The sequence below is a fragment of the Strix aluco genome, chromosome 33 (assembly GCF_031877795.1).
Source record: "Strix aluco isolate bStrAlu1 chromosome 33, bStrAlu1.hap1, whole genome shotgun sequence".
Lineage (NCBI taxonomy): Eukaryota > Metazoa > Chordata > Aves > Strigiformes > Strigidae > Strix > Strix aluco.
Window position 1 is genome coordinate 2,476,524 of NC_133963.1, and position 21,452 is coordinate 2,497,975.

The 21,452-nt window shown below is 57.9% G+C and overlaps 2 protein-coding genes and 1 long non-coding RNA gene across 5 annotated transcripts; all 3 read left to right on the forward strand.

Moving 5' to 3' along the window:
• The first annotated feature begins 187 nt into the window (after window positions 1-187).
• LOC141917066 (olfactory receptor 14I1-like) lies at window positions 188-13,165 on the forward strand. 3 transcript variants are annotated; one of them, XM_074810153.1, is made up of 5 exons: window positions 188-497; window positions 1,298-1,479; window positions 3,422-3,490; window positions 3,968-4,095; window positions 11,627-13,165. In XM_074810153.1, exon 5 carries the CDS (start codon window positions 11,650-11,652, stop codon window positions 12,037-12,039), a length of 390 nt encoding a protein of 129 aa, XP_074666254.1. In that variant the 5' UTR covers window positions 188-497; window positions 1,298-1,479; window positions 3,422-3,490; window positions 3,968-4,095; window positions 11,627-11,649; the 3' UTR covers window positions 12,040-13,165. The 3 variants fall into 3 exon arrangements, 2 of the variants coding, with proteins under 2 accessions (XP_074666254.1, XP_074666253.1); XM_074810152.1 differs by having other exon boundaries at window positions 4,010-4,095; XR_012621243.1 differs by lacking the exon at window positions 188-497 and adding an exon at window positions 1,041-1,062 and having other exon boundaries at window positions 4,010-4,095.
• LOC141917075 (uncharacterized) lies at window positions 7,627-13,165 on the forward strand. The gene is made up of 2 exons (XR_012621248.1): window positions 7,627-9,365; window positions 12,369-13,165. It is a non-coding gene; the product is annotated as an uncharacterized LOC141917075 (long non-coding RNA).
• Window positions 13,166-17,510: 4,345 nt separating this feature from the next.
• LOC141917058 (5'-3' exonuclease PLD3-like) lies at window positions 17,511-21,225 on the forward strand. The gene is made up of 5 exons (XM_074810124.1): window positions 17,511-17,646; window positions 20,243-20,389; window positions 20,458-20,623; window positions 20,706-20,805; window positions 20,906-21,225. Exons 1-5 carry the CDS (start codon window positions 17,549-17,551, stop codon window positions 21,124-21,126), a joined length of 732 nt encoding a protein of 243 aa, XP_074666225.1. The 5' UTR covers window positions 17,511-17,548; the 3' UTR covers window positions 21,127-21,225.
• Window positions 21,226-21,452: the final 227 nt, after the last annotated feature.

Genomic DNA, 21,452 nt, shown 5'->3' on the forward strand with positions numbered 1-21,452 from the left:
CCGCTCTCCAGCAGGGCCCTGCAGATCCAGCGCCGCAGTAGCCGGCGGTGTGCAGGGGGCACTGGCTGGGCTGGTGTGGGGGTCTATCGCAGGGTGCCCCAGCTGAGGAGGAGCCGTTTGCTTTCCTGTGCTGTGAACACACAGATCCCTTGGTTTGTCACCTGCGCTTGGTGATTCTTGAGGAAACTCTCCATGGGCTGGAAATGGAAGCGGGACAGGGGGAAATCTTGAGTTCATTGTTGTTGTTCTTCACTGTTCCACCTGGGTCTTATAGCACTTTCTTTCCTGTTTTTCAGTGGTGGCTTGGATGTGGTGGTGGTGGTGTTGTTCGTGATGTTGATTTTGTTCCCCACCCCTCTCCCTTCCAGGAGAAACCCCTCCAGGCTGTCCCTCTGTGCCGCAGGCCGTGGCACCGCGCAAGGATGCGATGAGCAACCAGGGCCCCGTTCCTTTTGGAGAACCGCGTGGCCTTACAGCTGCGTTTGGGACAAGGAGAGGTGAGGAGGGAAGGGTCGACTTCTTTCAGGCCAGCTGTGCTTTTCTGAGGAGTCCCAGCCCTCGCTCCGCGTGCAGAGTTGGGGCTCGGGTGCGCGTTCGCCAGCCCCTTCTCTCTTGCCCTGCGCTCCCCCGCGACATCCCTGCAGGAGCTGCTCTTGAGTTCCCCTGGTCCGGGGTCGGTGTTGGCACGTGTCACCTGAGCGTAAAGCTGGAGAGGGGCGGTTTAGGTCCAGACTTACCCTGGAGAGCTGGGGAGCGAACCCTGTGTTGCTCCTTTCCCTGCCAGGAGGCTGCAGCTGTATTTCCGCGGGGCTGCCTTGGTAGGACGCGGTGCTGAGCCTGGGCACAGCCCTGCCCTGTGCTGACTCGGCCCGGGAGCCACTGCAAGCAGCAGCATCGGGTTTAGGGGTGCAGGTTGCCCGACGTAGCCCCCAGCAACTGGATTCCAGTTCCAGGAGGTGAAAAATGTCAGTAACTGCTGATGTCTGAGTGTCCCCAAGGAACTGGAGGCACTCCTCCGGCTTACGGTGCTGGTTGCTGCACTGAAAACAGGCTGCCAGTCAGGTGGGTGGCATTTGGTAGCCACTTAACATGGAAGGTGCTGTTCAGGGAGATCCTATCCGCGGGTTTAATGGCATCTAAAAAGACGTGCTCATGTTTATGTAACAGTAGCATATTGAAAAAATAAAATGTCATGAGTTTGCCGTTTTGATAAGGAGATGGACAAGGATCTTTACAAGCTTGGTCTAACGTGTAGCTAATCCTACTTGTGCTGTCTTCCTCCACCTTCTCTGAACAGGGCTGAGAGCACTTCTGGAAGTTTCCCTCTTTTTCCTGCCGTCACTTCTGTGAGGCAGTGGAAATTCTCACCTTCCCCAGCTTCCCCCAGCACTCGCCACACCGCAGAGGAAGATGAAGGTCGCAGTGCTCGGCGTGGCCCTGCTCTTCCCCATCCTGCTGTGCGCCGCGGGAGATGCTCAGGTGAGTCCCCAGTGCCACAGGGAGGGGCTCAGGGCTGGGGATGGGTCTTGGCTGCAGGACATCAGCTCCTGCAGAACGGAATCGTAGTGGGGAGCACGAAGCCCCTTGCCTTGGCCTCTCCCTTTCCCAAGCAAGGGGCTCCTGCAGGCTCCCCTGCTCCCCCAGCCCTGGGCAGTGCAGTTTTCTCCCCTCCACAATTGTGTCTCTTCCCCCACTTCCCCCACAATTAATGTTCTTCTGCCTGGAGCCCGAGTTCCTCACTGAATGGTCAGACCTGTGTCCTCCCTGGAAGGGCCCCAACCAGTTTCTTGTCCCAGTGCTCCCCCCTCCATCCCTTTTGTGTATCTCCGGGCCATCCTTTTGGTCCCCTCACACATCTCATCCGGGATCTCCTCCATGTCCCATCTAGGGTACCCAAATTCCCTCCCTTTGATCCCTCCAAAGCCTTTCATTTTGTCTTTCCCCTCAGTCCTTTGCCTTTCATCCTGTCCACAGTGGTGGTGTCCCCAGATCCCCTTCCTTGAACCCCCACTCCCAATCCCTCTCCCAATCCCCTCATTTTTGGCCTCTGCAGTCCTCTTCCTTCTGTCCCCACCAACCACCGCATTTGAAGTCCCCGTGTTCCCTCCACTTGGATCTCTTTACCCCCCGCTTCCATCTGACGCAGTCCTGGCCCTTCAACATCCCCAGCCCAGGCCCTTGGGGTCCACTAATTCACCCCAGTGCCCCGTCTTTGGCTGCCCCCATCCGCACCCCGTCCTGTTTGGAGGCCCTGAATTCCCCAGGCTCTCCTTGTCCCCATCCCCGCCCCTGGTCCCTGCATGGACAGCTCTCCCAGGTGACACTTGGAGGAATGGGGCTGGGGGGTGCGGAAGGGATGTTCCTGCTCAGAGCAGGGGGAAGCCACAGGCCTGCAGGGACTGCAGACACCTGTGCCCCAGCCCCAGCCCCAGCAGGGTCCAATCCAGAGCACCTTTTGCTCTTCTTCCCCAGGCATTATTAGAAGCAAGTGGAGGTGCTTGCCTGGGGGTCGGTAGTGGGGTGGACTTGGAGGGCACCCAGTGTGGGGGACTGGAGGGCACACTGGTCCTCCCATCCCTTGCTGGGACTGGGGACATCCCAGTGACCAGTGAGGTCTCGTGGTCTCACTGCAGGGGGGAATCAGTGTCGGGCGAGTGAAGAGGGCTGGGCTGGGTACCACGGGTTCTGCTGGCCCCAGACCCTCCCCTCCCATGGCCACGACACTCCAGGGCATCCCAGTGTGACCCATTACACCCCAGTGTTTTCCCAGGGAGGCCCCCTTCCCCGGGGTCCCCATTGCTGACGCGGGGGTCCCGGACACAACTTATACGACCAATGTGATCAAGTTGATGCCACTTTATTAAAGGATACACAGCAATTTATACACTATCACAAGCTTCACGCGCCGCTATCTTATTGCTAATAGGCTAAAGCTACTTGTTCACGCACCCTTTTGCCCTCTACGATTGGTCCCGGTGTGGTGTCCACACGCTGCTCTCCCACTAGGTAGGCATCCTGTTTTCAACAGTCCAACTTCTTTATCTTTTGGCCAGGAATGTAGTTTCTAAATCTATCTCGGCCTTGCTTATGTCCTTGAACACAGCTGCAGCTTGTTGTTACAGTGAGGCCCCTCGGTCTGGATCGCTCACAACATGTTCGTTGTTCTCCAGCGATTCCACACCCCATTGCATTCCCATCCATCCCATTACACCCCAGTACTCCCCAGGATGCCCCAGTACACAGCCACGCACCCAGGTGGGCCCCTTCCCCAGGACCCCCACTCCTTTCTGCGCAGCACCCCGCTGACTCACATATGCCATTTGTCCCAGAAGCCCCTTCCCCAAGGACCCCACTGCTGTCTCCTGCCCCCCAGTAGCTCCCAGTGCACTCGGGTGTGTCCCTAACCCTCCCTTTCTCCCAGCCCCTGATGGGTGACGAGCTGGTGGATGCTGCAGACCAGAAACGCCTGATTGCCCCTGTTGATGTCCAGGTGAGCAGCATCGGGGTGTCTCTACCCCCATAAAGGGTCCCGGGGGATCCCTGAGCCCTCAGGGGTGGGCAGACCTTGGGTGTGGGAGAGGGATGCAGAGGGGACTGTCCCTGCCCCGTGTCCCCCATCAGGGTGAGCTGGACAGAGCTGTCCCCGTGCCTTCCCACGTGCTCCGTGGTGCTCTGCAGCCCCGGAGGGTCACCGTGCAGGCCAGGCAGGGGCTCTGGTGCCATCCAGACCCCGGGATCACTGTGAGGGCTGGGCAGGGCTCTGGGAGATGTAGGGGCATCCCGGGGCAACAACACCCTGGGCCAGGGGCTCTGGGTGCCTCATGGGACTCAGGAGAGCCAAGTCCTACCTTGAAGGCTCCAATTCCCTTCTCCTTCCCCAGGTCTCTGCAGAGAGAGACGGTGGGGACAAGTCCCGTCCCGTGTCCCAGCAGACACTGGGGGTGACATTTTGAGCTCTGTCTTTCAGGACTGGAGCTGGTGGTGACACCCTTGTTCTGTTCCCCTGCAGCGGCACGAGGAGATGATCAGCCCTGGCTGATCCCCGGGAGCCCTGGGCTGTTTCCCTCTAACGATCAATAAGCCCCTTCAGCAAAGGTACGCTCTGCGGCCGGGTGCGTGTGCGTGTCCTCGTCCCCTCTCCTCTGCGGGCGCCCGGGTCCTCTCTGGCTGCCCCTCAGCGATGAGCAGAGTGGCTGAGGGAGGCCGGGGGGGGTCTGTAGAGGAGATCCCCGTCCCACCCGCCGTGTGCCCCAGGCAAGGGCAGATTAGAGCAAACTGGGGTGTTCTGGTGAGGGGCAGCCAGTGCCAGCCCTCGGGGCACCCCGTGTTCTGGAGGCACAGCAGGAAACAGCTTCTTGTTGGGCTCCGGTTGGCTTTCTGTGCTGCAAGGGCACATTGTTGACTTATGTTCAACTTCTCATCCCCCAGTACCCCTGCATCATCCACAGCTGATAGCAGGGGTTGCCTTGACCCAGGTGCAGGACCTTGCCCTTGGCCTTGTTGAACCTCACGAGGTTCACATGGGCACGATTCTCCAGCTTGTCCAGGTCCCTCTGGATGGCATCCCGTCCCTCGGGAGTGTCAACCTCACCACTCAGCTGGGTGGCATCTGCAAACGTGCTGAGGGTGCACTCGGTCCCACTGTCCGTGTCATTGAGGAGGATATTGAGCAGTACTGGTCCCAGTACGGACCCCAAATAGCCCATCAAATCCAGATGTCTGCAATTTTGAGGGAAGGATGTTGTGGGGGACCATGTCAAAGGCCTTACAGAAGCCCAGCTAGATGACATCCGTAGCTCTTCCCTTGTCCATGACGTAGTCACCCCATCCTAGAAGGCCACGAGGATGGTCAGGCAGGACTTGCCCTTGGTGAAGCCACGCTGACTGTCTCGAATCACCTCCCTGTCCTCCATGTGCCTCCGCACAGCTTCGAGGAGGATCTGTTCCGTGATCCTCCCAGGCACAGAGGTGAGGCTGACGGGTCGGTAGTTCCCAGGGTCCTCCTTTCTGCCCTTTTTAAAGATGGGTGCAGTGGTTCCCTTTTTCCAGGCAGCGGGGACTTCCCCTGACTGCCGTGACTTTTCAAATATCCCGGAGAGTGGCTTGGAAACAACATCAGCCAGTTCCCTCAGGACTCTGGGATGGAGCTCGTCAGGTCCCACAGACTTATGTATGTTTAGTTCCCCAGGTGGTCCTGAACCTGATCTTCTCCCACAGCGGGAGGGACTTTGCTCCCCCAGTCCCTGCCTTGCGGTGCATCCACTCGAGAGGTGTGGGAAGAGAGGTTGCGGTGAAGTCTGAGACAGAAAAGTTGTTGAGTACCTCAGCCTTCTCCTTGTCCACTGTTACTAGTTTGTCGGTCTTGCTCATCAGGGGGATGCACTTGCTCTGACCTTCCTTTTCAGGCTGACGTACCTGTAGAAGCTCTTCTTATTCTTTGCATCCCTTCCCAAGTTCCTCTCAAGCCACCTCTTGGTTTTCCTGACCCCATCCCTACTATATGAGTAGTTGCTCTACTCATCCCAGGGTACCTGTCCCTGCTGCCACTGCCTGTGCATTTCCTTCTTGCCCTTCTTTGACCAGCAGGTCTCCACTCAGCCATGCGTATTTCTTGCCTTCCTTTCCTGATTCTTACACCTTGGGATCGATAGAGGTTATTCTTCCCCTCGTAGGACTGGTCAGTTCTCCTTGTAAAACTTGAGAAGTTTCTGTTGGCCAAATCCCAGAGATTCTCAAAGACCTCCTGGACTGAAGCTCCATTCTGCGAGCTGTTAATGTTTGTGTGCAGGTGCCTCACCCTGGTTGTGGTGAGCCATCAACACCAGATCACAGGGTAAGAAACTGCAGGACACCACAGCTAATAAAAGGAGTTGCTGGTTTTGGACTGAGCAAGGCAGGAATCAACACGAGAACCCTCTTAGAAACACTCTAGGAGGGCACGAAGGAAGCAAAGCCAGGGGCAGTGGGGAAAGAGCAGAGTTGGGCTGTTTGTAGGGAGTGTATGAGGGTGATCAAAATGCAGAACTTGGGAGGGAAAAGAAGGAAAAAGAAAACCAAAGGTTAAGCTCAGATAGGATGAAACCTGCATCAGAGGTTCCCTGCCGAGCAGCCCTGCGTCAGTGACTTCAAGGGGACAAAAAAGTCCGTATTGATCGCTCCAAACTTATGCCTGCTGGCTTCCATGGGCATGGGGAACGTGAGTGCTCTCCCCGTCATCCTCAAGGGAAGAGCTGTGGTGGAAGGAAATGCACCGTCACCCATCCTGGAAGGGGCCCCCGGAGGTCTGCAGGCCGAGCACAACCACTGTCAGTGGAGAAAGGAGAAACGAGGTTTGGGCTGTTTGTATGCTGGGCTGTGGCAGTGGCAAACAGCCCTAGATAGACACACGTCCGGTAGTGATCTCTCCAGGAGCTGAGCTTAGACTCTCCAGCTGTCCAGGAGCTGGCCCTGGGATCCCCCCATCCCTCCAGTACTCCCAACCTCCCTGCCACACACACACCCCAAGGTCTCTCTCCAGCACAGTCACAGAACCACTGAGGCTGGAAGGCAGCCAGCTTCCACCTTCCCTGGGCTGCCTCTTCATGCTTGAGTTTTGTCAGGAGCTTCTTCCTCATCCACACCAGCCTCCTGCCATGTTGCTTCACTTCCTGCATGTCTGGGTGTGCTGTTCTGGAGCTGGCAGAGGAGATCCTTGACCATCCAACAGCTCTCCCCTCTTCCTTCAGTGTTGTATCCCATGGGATTCTTCCGGGCAGGTTCCTCAGCAGGCCAGAGCCTGCTCTCCTGAAGTCCCGCTCTTTGCCTTGTTCCTTTCTCTCGGGAGCCTCAACTCTACTTTCTCACCCCTGATTGTTACATCCCTGACCAGCTCCTCCTTGTTCCTAAGTCTGATTTCCTGCAGGACACCTCCCCTCGCTGCCTCCTCAGTCACCCTTGTCAGGAGGGTGTTGTCACTGAACTCCAGAAACCTCCTGGATGACTTTCACTTTGCTGTGTTGCCCCTTCAGCAAATATGGGGCTAGTTTATGTCCGCCATGAGGCCCAGGGCTTCTTCCAGTTGAATGAAGAAGGTCCATCTACTTCCTCCATCGGGGGGTCTGTACCAGACATCCGCCCACCACAGTGTTGCCCGTGACCCTTCAGCTCTCAGCTGGTTCATCCTCCATCCCCAGGCAGAGCTCCACACGTTCCTGCTGCTCTCCCCCATGAAGGGCAACTTCCCCTCCAGGCCCAGCCTCATGGCCTTAGCAGTACCAGCCCCTCAAGAGCCAGAGTTTCTCTAGCAGGGGGTATTTGTAGTACCCTTCAACTGCTCACGTTGTTCTCTTCTGAGAGACCCCCCAATCAAGATGAGCCAGCTACACATAAACATTAAAAGCTGACCAAATGGATCTTCAGTCCAAGGAGACCTTGAGAAAACCTGGGGTTCAGCAAATGGAAGTCACTTGAAATTTTGCAAGGAAGAGTGGTCGGTCCTGCACAGGCAGGGGGCAAATAGCCCCGTACATCTGGGGCCTGCCCGGCTGAGCAGCGACTCTGAGGAGAAGGGCCTGGGCACTACGAGGGATGCCCTACGAGCCAGTAGAGGATGGACACGGGGAACAAGGGCAGCTGCCTACGGGGCTGCATTTGGAGGAGCGGGGGCCACCCCGACACCCTGAGTTCCCATCCCCCTCCCCTCAGCACTGGTGTGGCCCCACACACACGGGTGCGTCCCAGGGTGTGGCTCCCCAGTTTGGAGAAGTAGGGGGGACCTGGAGAGTGTTGAGTGAAGCTCTGCCAAGGTGGGGTTCGGGACCTAGTGCCCATGGCCTGTGGGGGTGGGCCGAGGGACCTGGAGTTCTTTGGGCAGTGGTGTGAAGGCTCCAGGCACTATAGGGGTAGCCTGAGAGTGGCTGAGGGGGGATTTCAGAGCTGGTGGAGCTTTTCTTGGTGGTAAGATACAGCATGAGAAAGAACTAATGCCACTACGTGCAGCTGGGGAGGCCCAGGTTGGACACAAACCCTGTCACTCGAAGGGCAGTGCTGTGGTGTAACAAGTCACCCAGAGGGAGACTGGAGCAGCCCCAGGCTTTGTGTTTGCAGGAGCAGCCAGGGAGGATGGAGAGATCTCAGTAAAGGAAGGGAGATGCTGCGGTGAGAGCAAGGCGTGGTAGCCGGGTGGATGTCTACAGCCTGTGGAGAAAGAGGTGCAGGTGTGGGACACGGTGGGACAGCCTGTGGTGGAGACGACAGAGGGATGAAGAACCCCCAGGGCTGGGTTTTGGGGCCACTCCTGTTTAACATGTTTATCGATGGTCTGGACGAGGGGATCGAGTGCCCCCTCAGTCAGTTTGCAGATGACACCCAGTTGGGTGGGAGTGTTGATCTCTCGAGGGTAGGGAGGCTCTGCAGAGAGACCTGGCCAGGCTGGAGCGATGGGCTGAGCCCAACGGGAGGAGTTTCACTAAGGCCAAATGCCGGGTGCTTCCCCTGGGCCACAACAACCCCCAGCAGGGCTACAGGCTGGGGGAGGAGTGGCTGGAGAGCTGCCAGTCAGAGAGGGACCTGGGGGGGTGATTGATGGATAACGAGCCAGCGCTGTGCCCAGGTGGCCAAGAAGGCCAATGGCATCATCCTGGCTTGTATCAGCCATAGCATGGCCAGCAGGGACAGGGAAGGGATCTCACCCCTGTGCACTGGTGAAGCTGCCCCTCGATGAGTGGGTTCAGTTTTGGGGGTCCTCACCCCAAAAAGGCCATTGAGGTGCTGGAATGTGGCCAGAAAAGAACGAAACTAGTGAAGGATCCAGAGAACAAGTCTTAGGAGGAGCAGCTGAGGGAACTGGGGGGGTTTAGTGTGGAGAAGAGGAGGCTGAGGGGAGACCTCATGGCCCTCTGCAACTCCCTGAAAGGAGGGTGCAGAGAGGGGGGATGAGTCTCTTGAGCCAAGGACCCAGCGGCAGGCCAAGAGGGAATGGCCTCAAGCTGCGCCAGGGCAGGGTCAGACTGGCTCTTAGGAAGGATTTCTTTGCAGAAGGGGCTGTTGGGCGTTGGAATGGGCTGCCCAGGGCAGGGGGGGAGTCCCCATCCCTGGAGGGGTTGAAGAGTCGGGTTGACCCAGCGCTGAGGGATCTGGTGGAGTTGGGAACGGTCAGTGTTAGGTGAGTGGTTGGACTGGATGATCTTCAAGGTCTTTCCAACCTGGACGATTCTGTGATTCTGTGACTCAGTGAAGGCTAAGTTGTCATAACTCTAGAAATGGTAACTAGGTGAGACGTCACGAGAGGAAGAGGAGGCATCTTCAGTCTTCACCCTGAAGACCCCCCCCAAGACCACCAGAAGCCCCTGCGCAGGCGCAACAGAGAGAGACTTGGGGTGGGGTTTGTGTTAATGATTTCTCAAAACTAACTGTAAGATCTCTCGCTATTCTCGGAATTATAATGAATATGTAAACGCTTTACACTATAGAAAGGAGCCGCTTCTCGCTCCAAGGTGTGCACGCTTGGGGAGGAGCGATCCCCCGTGCACCCAGCGCTGCAGTAAAGAATGCCTGCTTTCTAACACTCTGATTCTGAGTCTTAGAGAGTTCTTCCTCGACCGGCTTTTTAGTATCACCCCAACGGAGCGGACGACAAGTCTCCAAGTCCAAACATTTATGAACTACCCACAATGTACTAACTGAACACACGGTAGTTGGCTAGGTACATAGCGAGTTGTGGCAAGCAATACAATATGCCTTGCGTGTCGTGATGGGAAAGGGAAAAGAGGGAGACAGAGGGAATGGGGAAATACAGATCACCCGTCCGGGTTCCTGCGCTGATCCCGCCGGCGAGGGCTCCAGGAGGCACAGGAGGCAGCCGTCTTCTTCGCTTCCCTGCACTCTCCAGGGCCCCCCCTTCCTTCCCCCCCTTGATTTATACCCACTTTCCTTGGGTCCGTCCCCCAGGTCGACCCACACACCTACGTATCCCATGTATGGGAGGGGTGAGGTGTTTCATGGGATGATGTAATTAGCATGATCATGTTAGCCCTCGTTAGCATATTGAGGGATGTGAGCTTTAATATGCATTTCGTGGATAATGAAGCAAAGGTCATTCACGGGACAGATGGCCCTTGAAATTTGGCCGGGTGCCCCAGAGCAGAGCCGTCCTGTCTCCACAGGGCTCCCCCCTCCAGCTGCATCTTGTGTTGTTGGAGCAGCCTTATCAGCTTCAGCCTCCACACCATCCACCCCGTCACTCAGAGTTTTGTCTTGCGAGCGTCTGAGGCATTTCTTTGATCAGCCTCAACTTTTGCTTTCTCAGGCTGTTTTTCTTAGTTCCTCGCAGGCCTGGTTTCTCGTCTCTCACAACCTGTCACCTCTGCCTGGAGTTTTCTGCTGTAACAGCCCCTGGGGAGGCTTTGTCAGGAACGGTCCTCACTGGGACCCATTAACACTCCAAGGAACTTTGGAGTTTGCATCTGACTTGGACTTCTTGAGAGGCTCTTCAACTTCCTATCGCTGCCTGGGGTTCATGGACTCGGCCCCAAACCCACCCGAGGGGTCCTTAAAATGCCTTGGGTTGGTCCTCTGCTGCGGAGCTGGGCCGGGCTCCTGGGCCAGAGGGAGCTGAGGGCAAGTGGTCAGCGCTGCAGAGAGCCAGCTCTGCCCAGGAGCAGCTCCTCTGCCAAGCCCAGCAGGGCTGGGGGCACTGCCTGCAGGCACCGAGGGCAGAGGAGCGGGGCAGAGAGAGGGGAAAGGCAGACAGGAGCGGGAGGGTGAGGAGAGCTCGAAGGAGGAGAAATCTTCACAGTACTTAACCCAGTAAGTGTCCTCTTGTTTTGCTGGGCGGGCAGTGGGAGATGGGGATATATTTCTCCTTTCTGGAACAGACACTAAGGCCCCAGGTCTCGTTAGCACTTGTCTGAGCCTCTCCTGAGCCCCTGCACACACAGAGATGCCCCTGGGCAGGGCCCTGCTGCCGGGAGGGGTCTGCAGGGCCAAGCTGAGCACACAGCGGGTGGGATGGGGGCTGTGAGCACTGACAGGGAGCAGACCTGGGGACAGAGAAGCAGCTCCTGGCTGTGACAGCTCCAGGCAGCAGAGACGTGGGCAGAGAGTAAGAGGGAGCTGCTGCTGGAAACACCTCGGGAGGAGGAGTTCAGGCACCTCCCTGCCATCCCCTGCAGTGCAGACACCTACTCCAGAGGAACCCCCTGGTCTCCTCTCCCACCCAGCAGAGCCCGACCCTCTGTCCCTGTCCTGCCTCCTCACAGCAGCCCTGTGGCATTTCTCCATATTTCCCCTTCGGCCTCTGCTCCCCGTGCTGGTATCACCGGACTTTCTGGGATGGGGTGGGGTTCAGCCGTGAGCAATCCCTGTGGGCACTGCCATGCAGATGTTTCCATGGGAGTAAAATGTCCATGTGCCCTCGCACTCTGCAGGCTCAGGGTGATACAAATGAGCCAGTTCACTCTTCAGGACACCCCGTCCTTAGGACACTCGACTCTTTCCCAGTGGGGTCCTGCTGGGCTGCATCCTGTCCTGCAGAAGGGCACAGCTCTCCCAGGGCACCTCTGTGTTCTCCAGCAGCTTCATGAGAAACCGAATAGACAGAAATGAGAAATCTGTCCTAACTTAGTGATGTCTTTTCCTCTGTGAACAGGCCCCCATGCCGAGAGTGAACAAATGTCCAACGGCAGCTCCATCGCTGAGTTCCTCCTCCTGACACTCACGGTCAGACGGGAGCTGCAGCTCTGGCACTTCTGGCTCTTCCTGGGCATCCCCCTGGCTGCCCTCCTGGGCAACGGCCTCATCATCACCGCCATCGCCTGCGACCACCGCCTGCACACCCCCATGTACTTCTTCCTCCTCAACCTCTCCCTCCTCCACCTGGGCTCCAGCTCCACCCCTCTCCCCAAAGCCATGGCCAATTCCCTCTGGGACAACAGGGGCATCTCCTGCTCAGGATGTGCTGCCCAGGCCTTTCTCTTTCTCTTCTTAGTCACAGCAGAGTTTTGTCTCCTCACCATCATGTGCTACGACCGCTGCGTTGCCATCTGCAAACCCCTGCAGTAGGGGACCCTCCTGGGCAGCAGAGCTTGTGTCCACATGGCAGCAGCTGCCTGGGGCACTGGGTTGCTCAATTCTCTTCTGCACACTGCCAACACATTTTCATTATCATTCTACCAAGGCAAAACCCTGTGAAATCCCCCAGATCCTCAAGCTCTCCCGCTCACGCTCCTACCTCAGGGAAGTTGGGCTTATCATGGTTACTGCCTGTTTATTTCTTGGATGGTTTGTTTTCGTTGTGGTGTCCTATGTGCAGATCTTCAGGGCCGTGCTGAGGATCCCCTCTGGGAGAGGCTGGGAGGAGCCAGCAGGCAAAGGGACACAGGACTGGAGAGGGGTTCGGGACACACTTGGGAAGAACTCACGGGGTGGATCTGGCACAGCCCCCCTGTGAGCCATGGTCCTGCCCAGAGCCGTCCCTGGCTGCTGAGCGCTCGGAAATGGTGGGAGAGGGCTCAGCAGCAGGGATCCCCGTCCAGCAGGTTCTGCTCCCCCCCCAGCAGCACGGCCAGGGCAGAGTCACCCCACGGCCCTGGGGCACCCCAGCCCTCTGGCTCTGCAGGGCAGCACCACCAGAGCAGGGCCCTGCGGGGAGCACGGGTGGGCCCCAAGAATGGCCGGCCAGCCCAGCCCCTGCCCGCTCGCCTGGGGAAAGGCTCTCTGGAGAGCAGGGGTGGCTCTGGAGAAGAGCGAGGGAGCGTTTCTGTGCCTGCAGGGAGGAACCCGTGACTAAGAGAAATCCTAGAATCCTATCCTGGAATGGTTTGGGTTGGAAGGGACTTTCCCGTGTCTGAAGTCAGCTCTTCAGAAGCCTCTCTGGACAGACAGACTTCCCATGGGTCTCACAGTGTCGGGGAAGGCAGCTGGTCTGCGACAACCTGATTGAGGAGGAGTTTGACCTTGACAACATTCCGGTGTACCCTTGAGAAAGGGAAGCTTTGCTTCAGTAAAATAACTTTCAGAGATGCAGACTATGCAGCAGGATGAAGGAAGTAACCAGGGGGAAAACTGATAAAGGTTATCCAATGAGAATGTTGGGAACAACTTTTTGACCAATTCTATTGTGACACGCTGCCCCTGAAATATATAAAAATGCCTGCTTTCAGTAATAAAAAAACTAGTCGCTTATTCACCCGTGTGTGTGTGTCGCTTTGTCCGTCTGTACAGCGACATGTGGCGGCCCCGACGCGCGACGACGACGTGCAACGAGGCCGAGACGGCGACTTGGCAAGGACGTGATTCGGGATCCGCGACTTCGCCAAAGCGGGCTGCAGGACGGCGTGAGCGGAGACGGAGCCCGGCGGAGCTGAGAGCAGTGGGAACCTGCGTGGTCCGGACCTGAACTTGGACACCTGATAAGGTGAGCCACCGGGAACGGGACTGTAGCCATGGGACAGCATTTAACGAAAGGAGAGGAAACACCACTGTCCCCATGGAAAGCATTGCTTCAACGGAAGGGTGGGGAGACTAGTGAATACGGGCTCAGGCGAATGCTCGTTTGGAGCAAAACGCACGGATTTGAAGCAACAGCTGCCACGGCGTTTAGTGTATCAGCGTGGCAGGCAGCAGGGCAAAACTTATGGGGTGCAATATCTTGTATTCTTGCCATTGGCAAGAGATAATGCTAACGAGGACTGCCAAAAAATGATTGAAGCCATGCCTGGAGACCCCTCTGTGCCTGATACGGTCGCTGCCTGCTCTGAAGTTGGCACTGTGGAGCATCAAGTGGCTGCACTACTACGGCCATGAAGGCTAAATCCGCTCCCAAGTGCTTTGGATGTGGACCGGGGGGACGAGTTAAAGCAGATTGCCCTGCCAGACAAGAAAATCCAAGAAACTCTGCCAGCAATTCCGCAGGAGTAACCTGCAGCCGCTGGGGAAAAATAGGGCGCTTTGCCAAACAATGTTGGTGCAGATTTCCTGCTAGCGGACAGCCTCTCCAGGGGAACGGGAAGGCGAGCGCGAGGGGGCACGCGACGGTAAAAAATCCCTCCTGCACGTCAGGGGCTCGGCACCTCTCTGTGAGCGGCTCCCGGCCGGAGCTGTCGGGGCAGCAGGACGGGGTGTCTGCACTGCCGACACAGCCACCATTTCACCGACAGACATCGTCAAAGTACCGCTGGGTGCTGAAGGACCTACAGGGCGAGGGCTGAGTGCTTGATTGACTGGGAGCTCTGGCAGCACCTCGAGTGGACTAATTGTGCACGTGGGAATTACCGATGATTATACTGGGCACGTTTGTGCTGGGATTTCTACTCCCTGCCCGCCCGTAACCATTCCCCAGGAACTCGAATTGCTCAGCTCGTACCATTTTTGAGCTGTGACCCCAAACCGAACGTCGGGAGCGACATGACGGAGGATTTGGCTGCACGGGACCCCGCAGGTCTGGTCACAGACTGTCTCATCCCGGAGAGCGCGGACGGGCTGTGTCCTATCCAGCAGAGGGCACTCGCCGACAGCAGTAAAACTGACGGGACTTCTGGACACAGGAGCCGAGGTAACTCTTGTATCTCAGTGCTCGTGGCCACCCACCTGGCCAGTTGTAAATACGGGAATGGGAGTGGTAGGACGGGGAGGGTCAACACAAGCAGGGGCAGCAGCTGCGCCTGTTCTGGTCCCCGAGCCTGAGGGCCAAGCCCTGTGTGACGACAGCCCCCCTGAACCTACGGGGAGGGACCGTTTGTCACAACGGGGAGCGAAGGTTACTACGGATTTCTGACAGGGGCCACTGTGCTGCAGGGTGTAAAACAACCCACCCTTGCGCTGACCTGGTTAAGAAATAACCCCGTGGGGGTGGATCAGTGGCCCCTGCCAATTGAGGAATTAAAGGCCCTGCAGGAGTTGGTGATGAACAGCTAGCTGCTGGACATAGTGAGCCTTCTCCCAGCCCATGGAGTACTCCAGTGTCTGTAATTAGAAAGAAATCAGGAAAATGGCGATTTTTGCATGACCTACGGCAAATAAATGCTGTTATGGCCACAGTGGGGGCCCTACAACCGGGCCTACCCTCACCTGCCATGATTCCTATGGCTTGGGAAATCATTGTGATGGATTTAAGGGACTGCTTCTTTACTATCCCATTGGCATCCCAAGATAAAGAAAGATTTGCGTTCTCTGTGCCTTCTCGAAATCATGCAGAGCCTTCGAAAAGGTACCATTGGGAAGGTTTGCCACAAGGCATGAAAAATTCGCCAACAATTTGTCAATGGTTTGTAGCCCAGGCTTTGTCACCTGTGAGAGAAAAGTTCCCTCCTGGCTATTGCTGCCATTACATGGATGACATCCTGTTAGCAGCAACAGCAAGGAGCAGTTGAACAGCACGGAGCACTTAGCCAGAGTCCTTGCAACAACACGGATTGGTTATTGCCCCTGAAAAGGTGCAAAAGGCAGAACCGTGGAAATATCTGGGAATGACAGTGACAAGCAAGCAGGTTATGCCCCAACCTGTGAAACTCGACCTTGAAATCAAAACTCTCCATGATGTACAGAAACTGATGGGATCCTTAAATTGGATAAGGGCCTGTCCTGGACTTACCAGTTCTCAATTACAGCCGTTATTGGAGCTACTAAAACATTCTAATGATCCAGCAGAACCCAGAATACTAAACAAGGAAGCCTTAAGTGTCATTCCTATGGAGGAACAATCTACACACGGGAGATTTGTCTCTCGAATAGATCTGTCTCAGGTAGTACAATTCTCTGTACTAACTGACAAAACTGTCCCATTCGGGGCTCCAGTACAACGGAACCCTGAATGGGATGACCCATTGCATAGTCTAGAGTGGATGTTTCTGTCCTTCCGCCCACGAAAAACTGCTCCCGGACTGTCTGAGCTTATTGCTGACATAATCATAAAAGCCAGAAAGCGATGTTTAGAACTCACGGGGCGTGATCCGGCTACGGTTGTTTTACCTGTGCACAGTTGGTATTTCGAATGGTGCCTGGCAAATAATCACGAGCTGCAGGCAGCCATGGCAGGTTTTCAGGGACAGATCTCATATCACCTGCCAGCACAGCCCTGCTGAAATTTGCTCGGGAAGTACCATTTGGTCAGAAACGTTTAAGCCACCCAGAAGCAGTGAAAGGCCTCGCTGTTTTTACAGATGGCTCAGGAAAAGCAGGTAAAGCCGATCTATCGCAGTGCAACAGCCTGGTGTGCCTCTACCCCTCCGAAGGTCTCTCAGTCAGTTGGTGTTCCCGTTGCTCTACCCCCTGCAATATTCTTGATACGTGGGGACAGAGCGTGGGGAGGACGGCCCTCAAAACTTAATGGTGGCCCACGTAGCCTTGGTCGTCTTACTGTGCTAACACCTGGTATTACAGTGAGACACAAAGAATTGCGACAGGAAAGGAATATGCATCGATGTGCTGAGAACTGTGATGGCAGAGTAACATTGTGGAATCCTGGTCAAATTATCGCATCCTCCCTTTTTGCACCAGGAGTCGCTGCTGCGGCTGCACTAAAGAAATGGACTGGCTGGGGTGTTGGCTGAGGAACAGGACAGGGCTGCACCACTGGCCCTCAGGGGGTCACTAACTGGTGCAGATACGTCAGACACGCGGCTTTGCAGAACTGAGCTGCCGTAGATTCCTTGCTTTTAGCACAAGGACGTGGGGGCGAAGATTTTGAAGGAATGTGTTGTATGAATTTATCGGATCGTTCTGAGTCGATCCATAAAAGCACACAGCAGCTAAAAGAAGGAGTGAAACATTTACAGGTGGATGATAATCTAGATTGGTTACCAAAACGTTCAAAAGCTGGGGACTGTCCGGATGGTTAATATCTGTGGTCAGGACTTTGGGACTAATTATCTTGACAGTTGTGGTTGCGGTACTGATGTTGCCTTGCTTTGGCACTTTCTTGCAAAGGGCCCTGCAAAAAACTGCTCGTGCAATATTTTTACACAAATACAAAAAGGGGGAATTGTTGGGGAAGGCAGCGGGTCTGCCGACAACCTGACTGAAGAGGAGTTTGACCTTGGCAACATTCCAGTGTACCCTTGAGAAAGGGAAGCTTTGCTTCAAGAAAGTAACTTCAGGGAGCTGCAGACTTGCACAGCACGAAGTAACCAGGGAGAAAACTGATACAGGTTATCCAATGAGAACGTTGGAAGCAACTTTTTTACCAATTATATTGTGACGCTCCGGCCCCTGAGATATATAAAAATGCATGCTTTTAGTAATAAAAAAACTAGGCGCTTATTCACCCGTGTGACTGCGTGCATCAGTTGGTACTGACAGTCCAGCTCCACCCGCGGCTGCCCGCTGGTGACGGCCGGCTCTGCTTTGGGCACGCTGAGCTCAGGGACCAGCTCTACGGCACCCATGGGGTCAGCGATGAGCACGGGGAGGTCACGGACGCTGGTAAATCCCCCTCGCGCGCCGGCGTCCCCCTCCTCATCCTCTCCTGCTGCGCTCACCGGGCCGGGGGCCGCTGGCAGCTCCTTGGAGGGCGTCAGGATCGGGATGCTCTGGGTGAGGGTGCGGGAGATGGGACCTGGCACCCACCACACTCATGCGTCCACCTGTAGGTGTCCCCAAGCATCCGGCATCCCCAGCGCCGCATCCACAGGGCCCCCCCGAGCATCCCCCATCCCTGTCCTGCATCCACAGGTCCCCCCCGAGCATCCCCCATCCCTGTCCTGCATCCACAGGGCCCCCCCGAGCATCCCCCATCCCTGTCCTGCATCCACAGGGCCCCCCTGAGCATCCCCCATCCCTGTCCTGCATCCACAGGCCCCCCCCCAAGCATCCCCCTCAAACTCCCCTTGTAGCCCCCCTAAAATCCCTACAACTCCCCAAAGACACCTTGTAGCCGCCTACAGCCCCCTAAACTCCCTACAACCCCCCAAACCCTCTCATAGCCCCGCTATGACCCCCAAACCCCCCCTTGTAGCCCCCCAACACCCCCCAACACCGCCTTCTCTCTCTCCCCAGGCCAGCACCAGCCGCAGGACCCCTGGGGCCCCCTCCCCAGGGGGGGACAACCCCCACACCCCCGGTTCAGGGATCGTGCAGAGCTCCAGCGACTGGGTGACCACCGACATCCAGGTGAAGGTCCGTGACACCTACCGTGACAGTCGGGTGGTGGGACAGACCGGCGTCATCCGCAGCGTCATGGTGAGACCCCCCCACCCCGGGAGGTGGTTTTGGGGCAGGGAGGGGGTAACACACATGGTGATGCTGATTTCCCCCTCCCCCTTTTTTTGTTTTTGTAGGACGGGATATGCTTCGTCTACCTGAAGGACATCGAGAAGGTGGTGAGCATCTCCAGCGAGTACCTGGAGCCCGTCACCCCCACCAGAAGGAACAAGGTAGGGCCCCCCCCAACCCCATCCTTTATCTTGGGCCCCCCAACACTCCCCCCACCACCGCATGCTCTTTTGGGGACCTTCTAGATCCCCTCAGGTGCTACCCCAGCCCCCCTGGGACCTCCCCACAACCCCTCTGGGACCCTCCCAGCACCCCTGGGACCCCCCACCAGCCCCCTCAAGGCCCACTCTCCCCCCATTTGCCCCCCACCTCAGGTCAAGGTGATCCTGGGGGAGGACCGTGAAGCTACCGGGTACCTGATCGACATCGACGAGGAGGAGGAGGAGGGGTTCGTCTTCATGGATTCAGGGGAGCTCAAGAGCCTCAACCTCCGCTCCCTCGGCAAACTGGTGGAGGCTTGAGGGGGGCCCCCCCGTGCCCCCCACCCTGCTGCTGCCCCCTGTTTTCTTTGTGTCCCCCTATTTTCTTTCTACACACCCGTTTTTTTTCCCCCGGTTTCTTCCTACAGACCCGGTATTTTCCCCCTGTTCAGTGTTGCTGGTTGTAACAAGGTTTAGTTGTCAAATAAATGCCTGTGGGTGCAGCACCCCCTCTTCTGTGCTGCCTTCTGGGGGGGGCCTGTAAAGCTTGGGGGGGGGGGGGTGGGGGTGGTGCTGAACCAGGTGGTGAACCAGGGGTCACGGGGGCTCCACGGGTGTCCCCAGCTGTCCCCGGGCTTCTCTGGGGGTCCCGCGCCTGTCCCTGTCTTTCCTGGGGGAGCCCCAGCCCTCCCCGGGAGCCCCCGGGGGTCTCTGACTGGCGCTGGGTGTTCCCAGAGCTCCCCTGGCTGTCGCTGGCCATCCTCGGCCACCTCTAGGCCTCCATGGCTATTCCCAGGGCCCTCTGGTTGTCCCTGGCCATCCTCGGCCACCCCCAGGACTCCCTGCCCATCTCCAAGTATTTCTGGGGCTCTCTGAGCGTTCCTGACCATCCTGAGACATACCTGGAGGGTCTCTGAAGGTCCCTGGGGCTCTCTGGGTGTCTGTGACCATCCTCAGACATCCCTGGGGGCCCCTAAATGTCCCTGGTGTTCTCTGGGTGTCCCCAACCATCCCCAGAGCTCCCTGCGTGTCCCCGAGTGTCCCCAAATGTCCCCAGAAGCTTCTTGACTGTCCCTGGGGCTCCCTGGATGCCCCTTGCTATCCTCTACCATCCCCAACTGTCCTCAAGCGTCCCTGGGTGTCCCCAAGCCCCTCATCACGGTGTCTGTGCCCCCTCTCCGTGTCCTCTCGCCTCACAGGCGACAGAGGGACCCCTGGGACACACCGCGGGGCTGGAGGAGGATGAGGAGGAAGAGCACAGCCACCTCCAACCGTGGCAGCCGGAACGCCGGCTCCTTGGCTTGAGGGGCGGCCGGCAGCGCCGCGCCAGCGAGGCTCAGCCCCACGGTGACTTTTGGCACTGCCACCTCCGCGGCTGGTAACCGCGGGCCGGTACCTGCCGGCACTTCGGCGGCACCGCCAGCAACCTCTGTTTCCACTGGCGGCTCCTCCATCGCCTGCGTTTTGGTGGCGGCCGCTTCCTTCACCGTTAACCGGGACGGCGTCACGCGTGGCCGTTTGGGCTCCGCCGCGGGCAGCACCGCGGTGGCTGCGGCAGTTGGTGCTGCTTTGGCAGCTCTTCGGCTCTTCACCAGCTTGGGGAGCTTGGGAGGGGCAAACTCCACGGCCACCGCGCTGCCGGCTGCTGCGCTCACCGGGCCGGGGGCCGCTGGCAGCTCCTTGGAGGGCGTCAGGATCGGGATGCTCTGGGTGAGGGTGCGGGAGATGGGACCTGGCACCCACCACACTCATGCGTCCACCCGTAGGGACCCCCAAGCATCCGGCATCCCCAGCGCCGCATCCACAGGGCCCCCCGAGCATCCCCCATCCCTGTCCTGCATCCACAGGCCCCCCAGGCCCCCCCTGCACCCCATTCCTGCACCCACAGTCACCTACCAGCCTGGCCACCTTCCGCTGGGGCCCGGTGCCGGTGCCGCTGAGGCCTTCGTGGACGTCGCGGTGATGAGCTACCTACCCACCACCGAATTCTCCCACCCCCAGAGGTTTGTGTGGTCTTACGCCAACCCTGACTTGCTGGCAGCGGTGAGGCTGAACCGCTTTCCCTGCCCAGATTTTGGCCGGCGATCGATAACCGTCTGTGGAAAGCCGTCTTTGAACGCCGGGTCAAGGTCCGGTTCTTGGTGGGTTGTTGGCGGCACAGCCGAGTCACCATGTTCCCCTTCCTCAAATCCCTTGCTGCCATCGCAGATAACCAGACCCACTACAGCGTGGCGGTGGTGAGTATCGCGGCCTGACCGCGGCGTGCCGGCGGGCGGTGGTTTGGTGGGTGCTGGGTGACGGTCTCCTCGCTCCCCGCAGCGGCTGTTCATGGTGCCGGCCAGCGCGGCACAAGCCCAGATCCCCTCCGCCCGGGTGCACCACAACAAGGACATGGTGACGGAGAAGGCGGCGTATATCGGTGAGCGCGACGTCCCCGCGTGCGAATCGCCGCCGGCTGCTGTTGGGGGCGGGTTTTGGGGGGGTTGTGTGTGTCCCCCTGACCCCACATCTCCTTGCAGGGACATCCAACTGGTCCGGCGACTACTTCACGCGGACGGCGGGATCGGCGCTGGTGGTGAACCAGACGCTGAGCCCCAGCAGTGCCGGCACCGCCACCGTCCCTGCGGCCGGCACCATCCGGGAGCAGCTGCAGGCGGTTTTTGAGCGGGATTGGAGCTCCCGCTACAGCGCTGACATCAGCGACGCTGAGCAGTGGGAGAGCCTCTGCGGCTCCCGGTAGGCGCCGGGCAACGGGCCACCGGGGAACCGCGGGTTCCGGCTGTGCCGAATTCAGCCTCCCCGCTCCCGTTTGGGGAAAAAAACAAGTTTTTGTGGCGTTTGCGGTGCTGTTATTGAGGCAAGGGGTCCTCTGCGCCACGGCGATGGAGAGCGCCGGGCCTTTGCTGAATGCCGTGCCGGCACCGGGAGGGAAGCCGGGCGCCCCTCGAGTCTCGGCAGTGCCAAACCCACCCCAGCAAAGAGTCAGATGAAACGCTTGGCTGTCGGCAAACCATTTATTGGGGGATCGCTGCAAAAACCGGTGCCGACAGCATCTGGCACAGCACA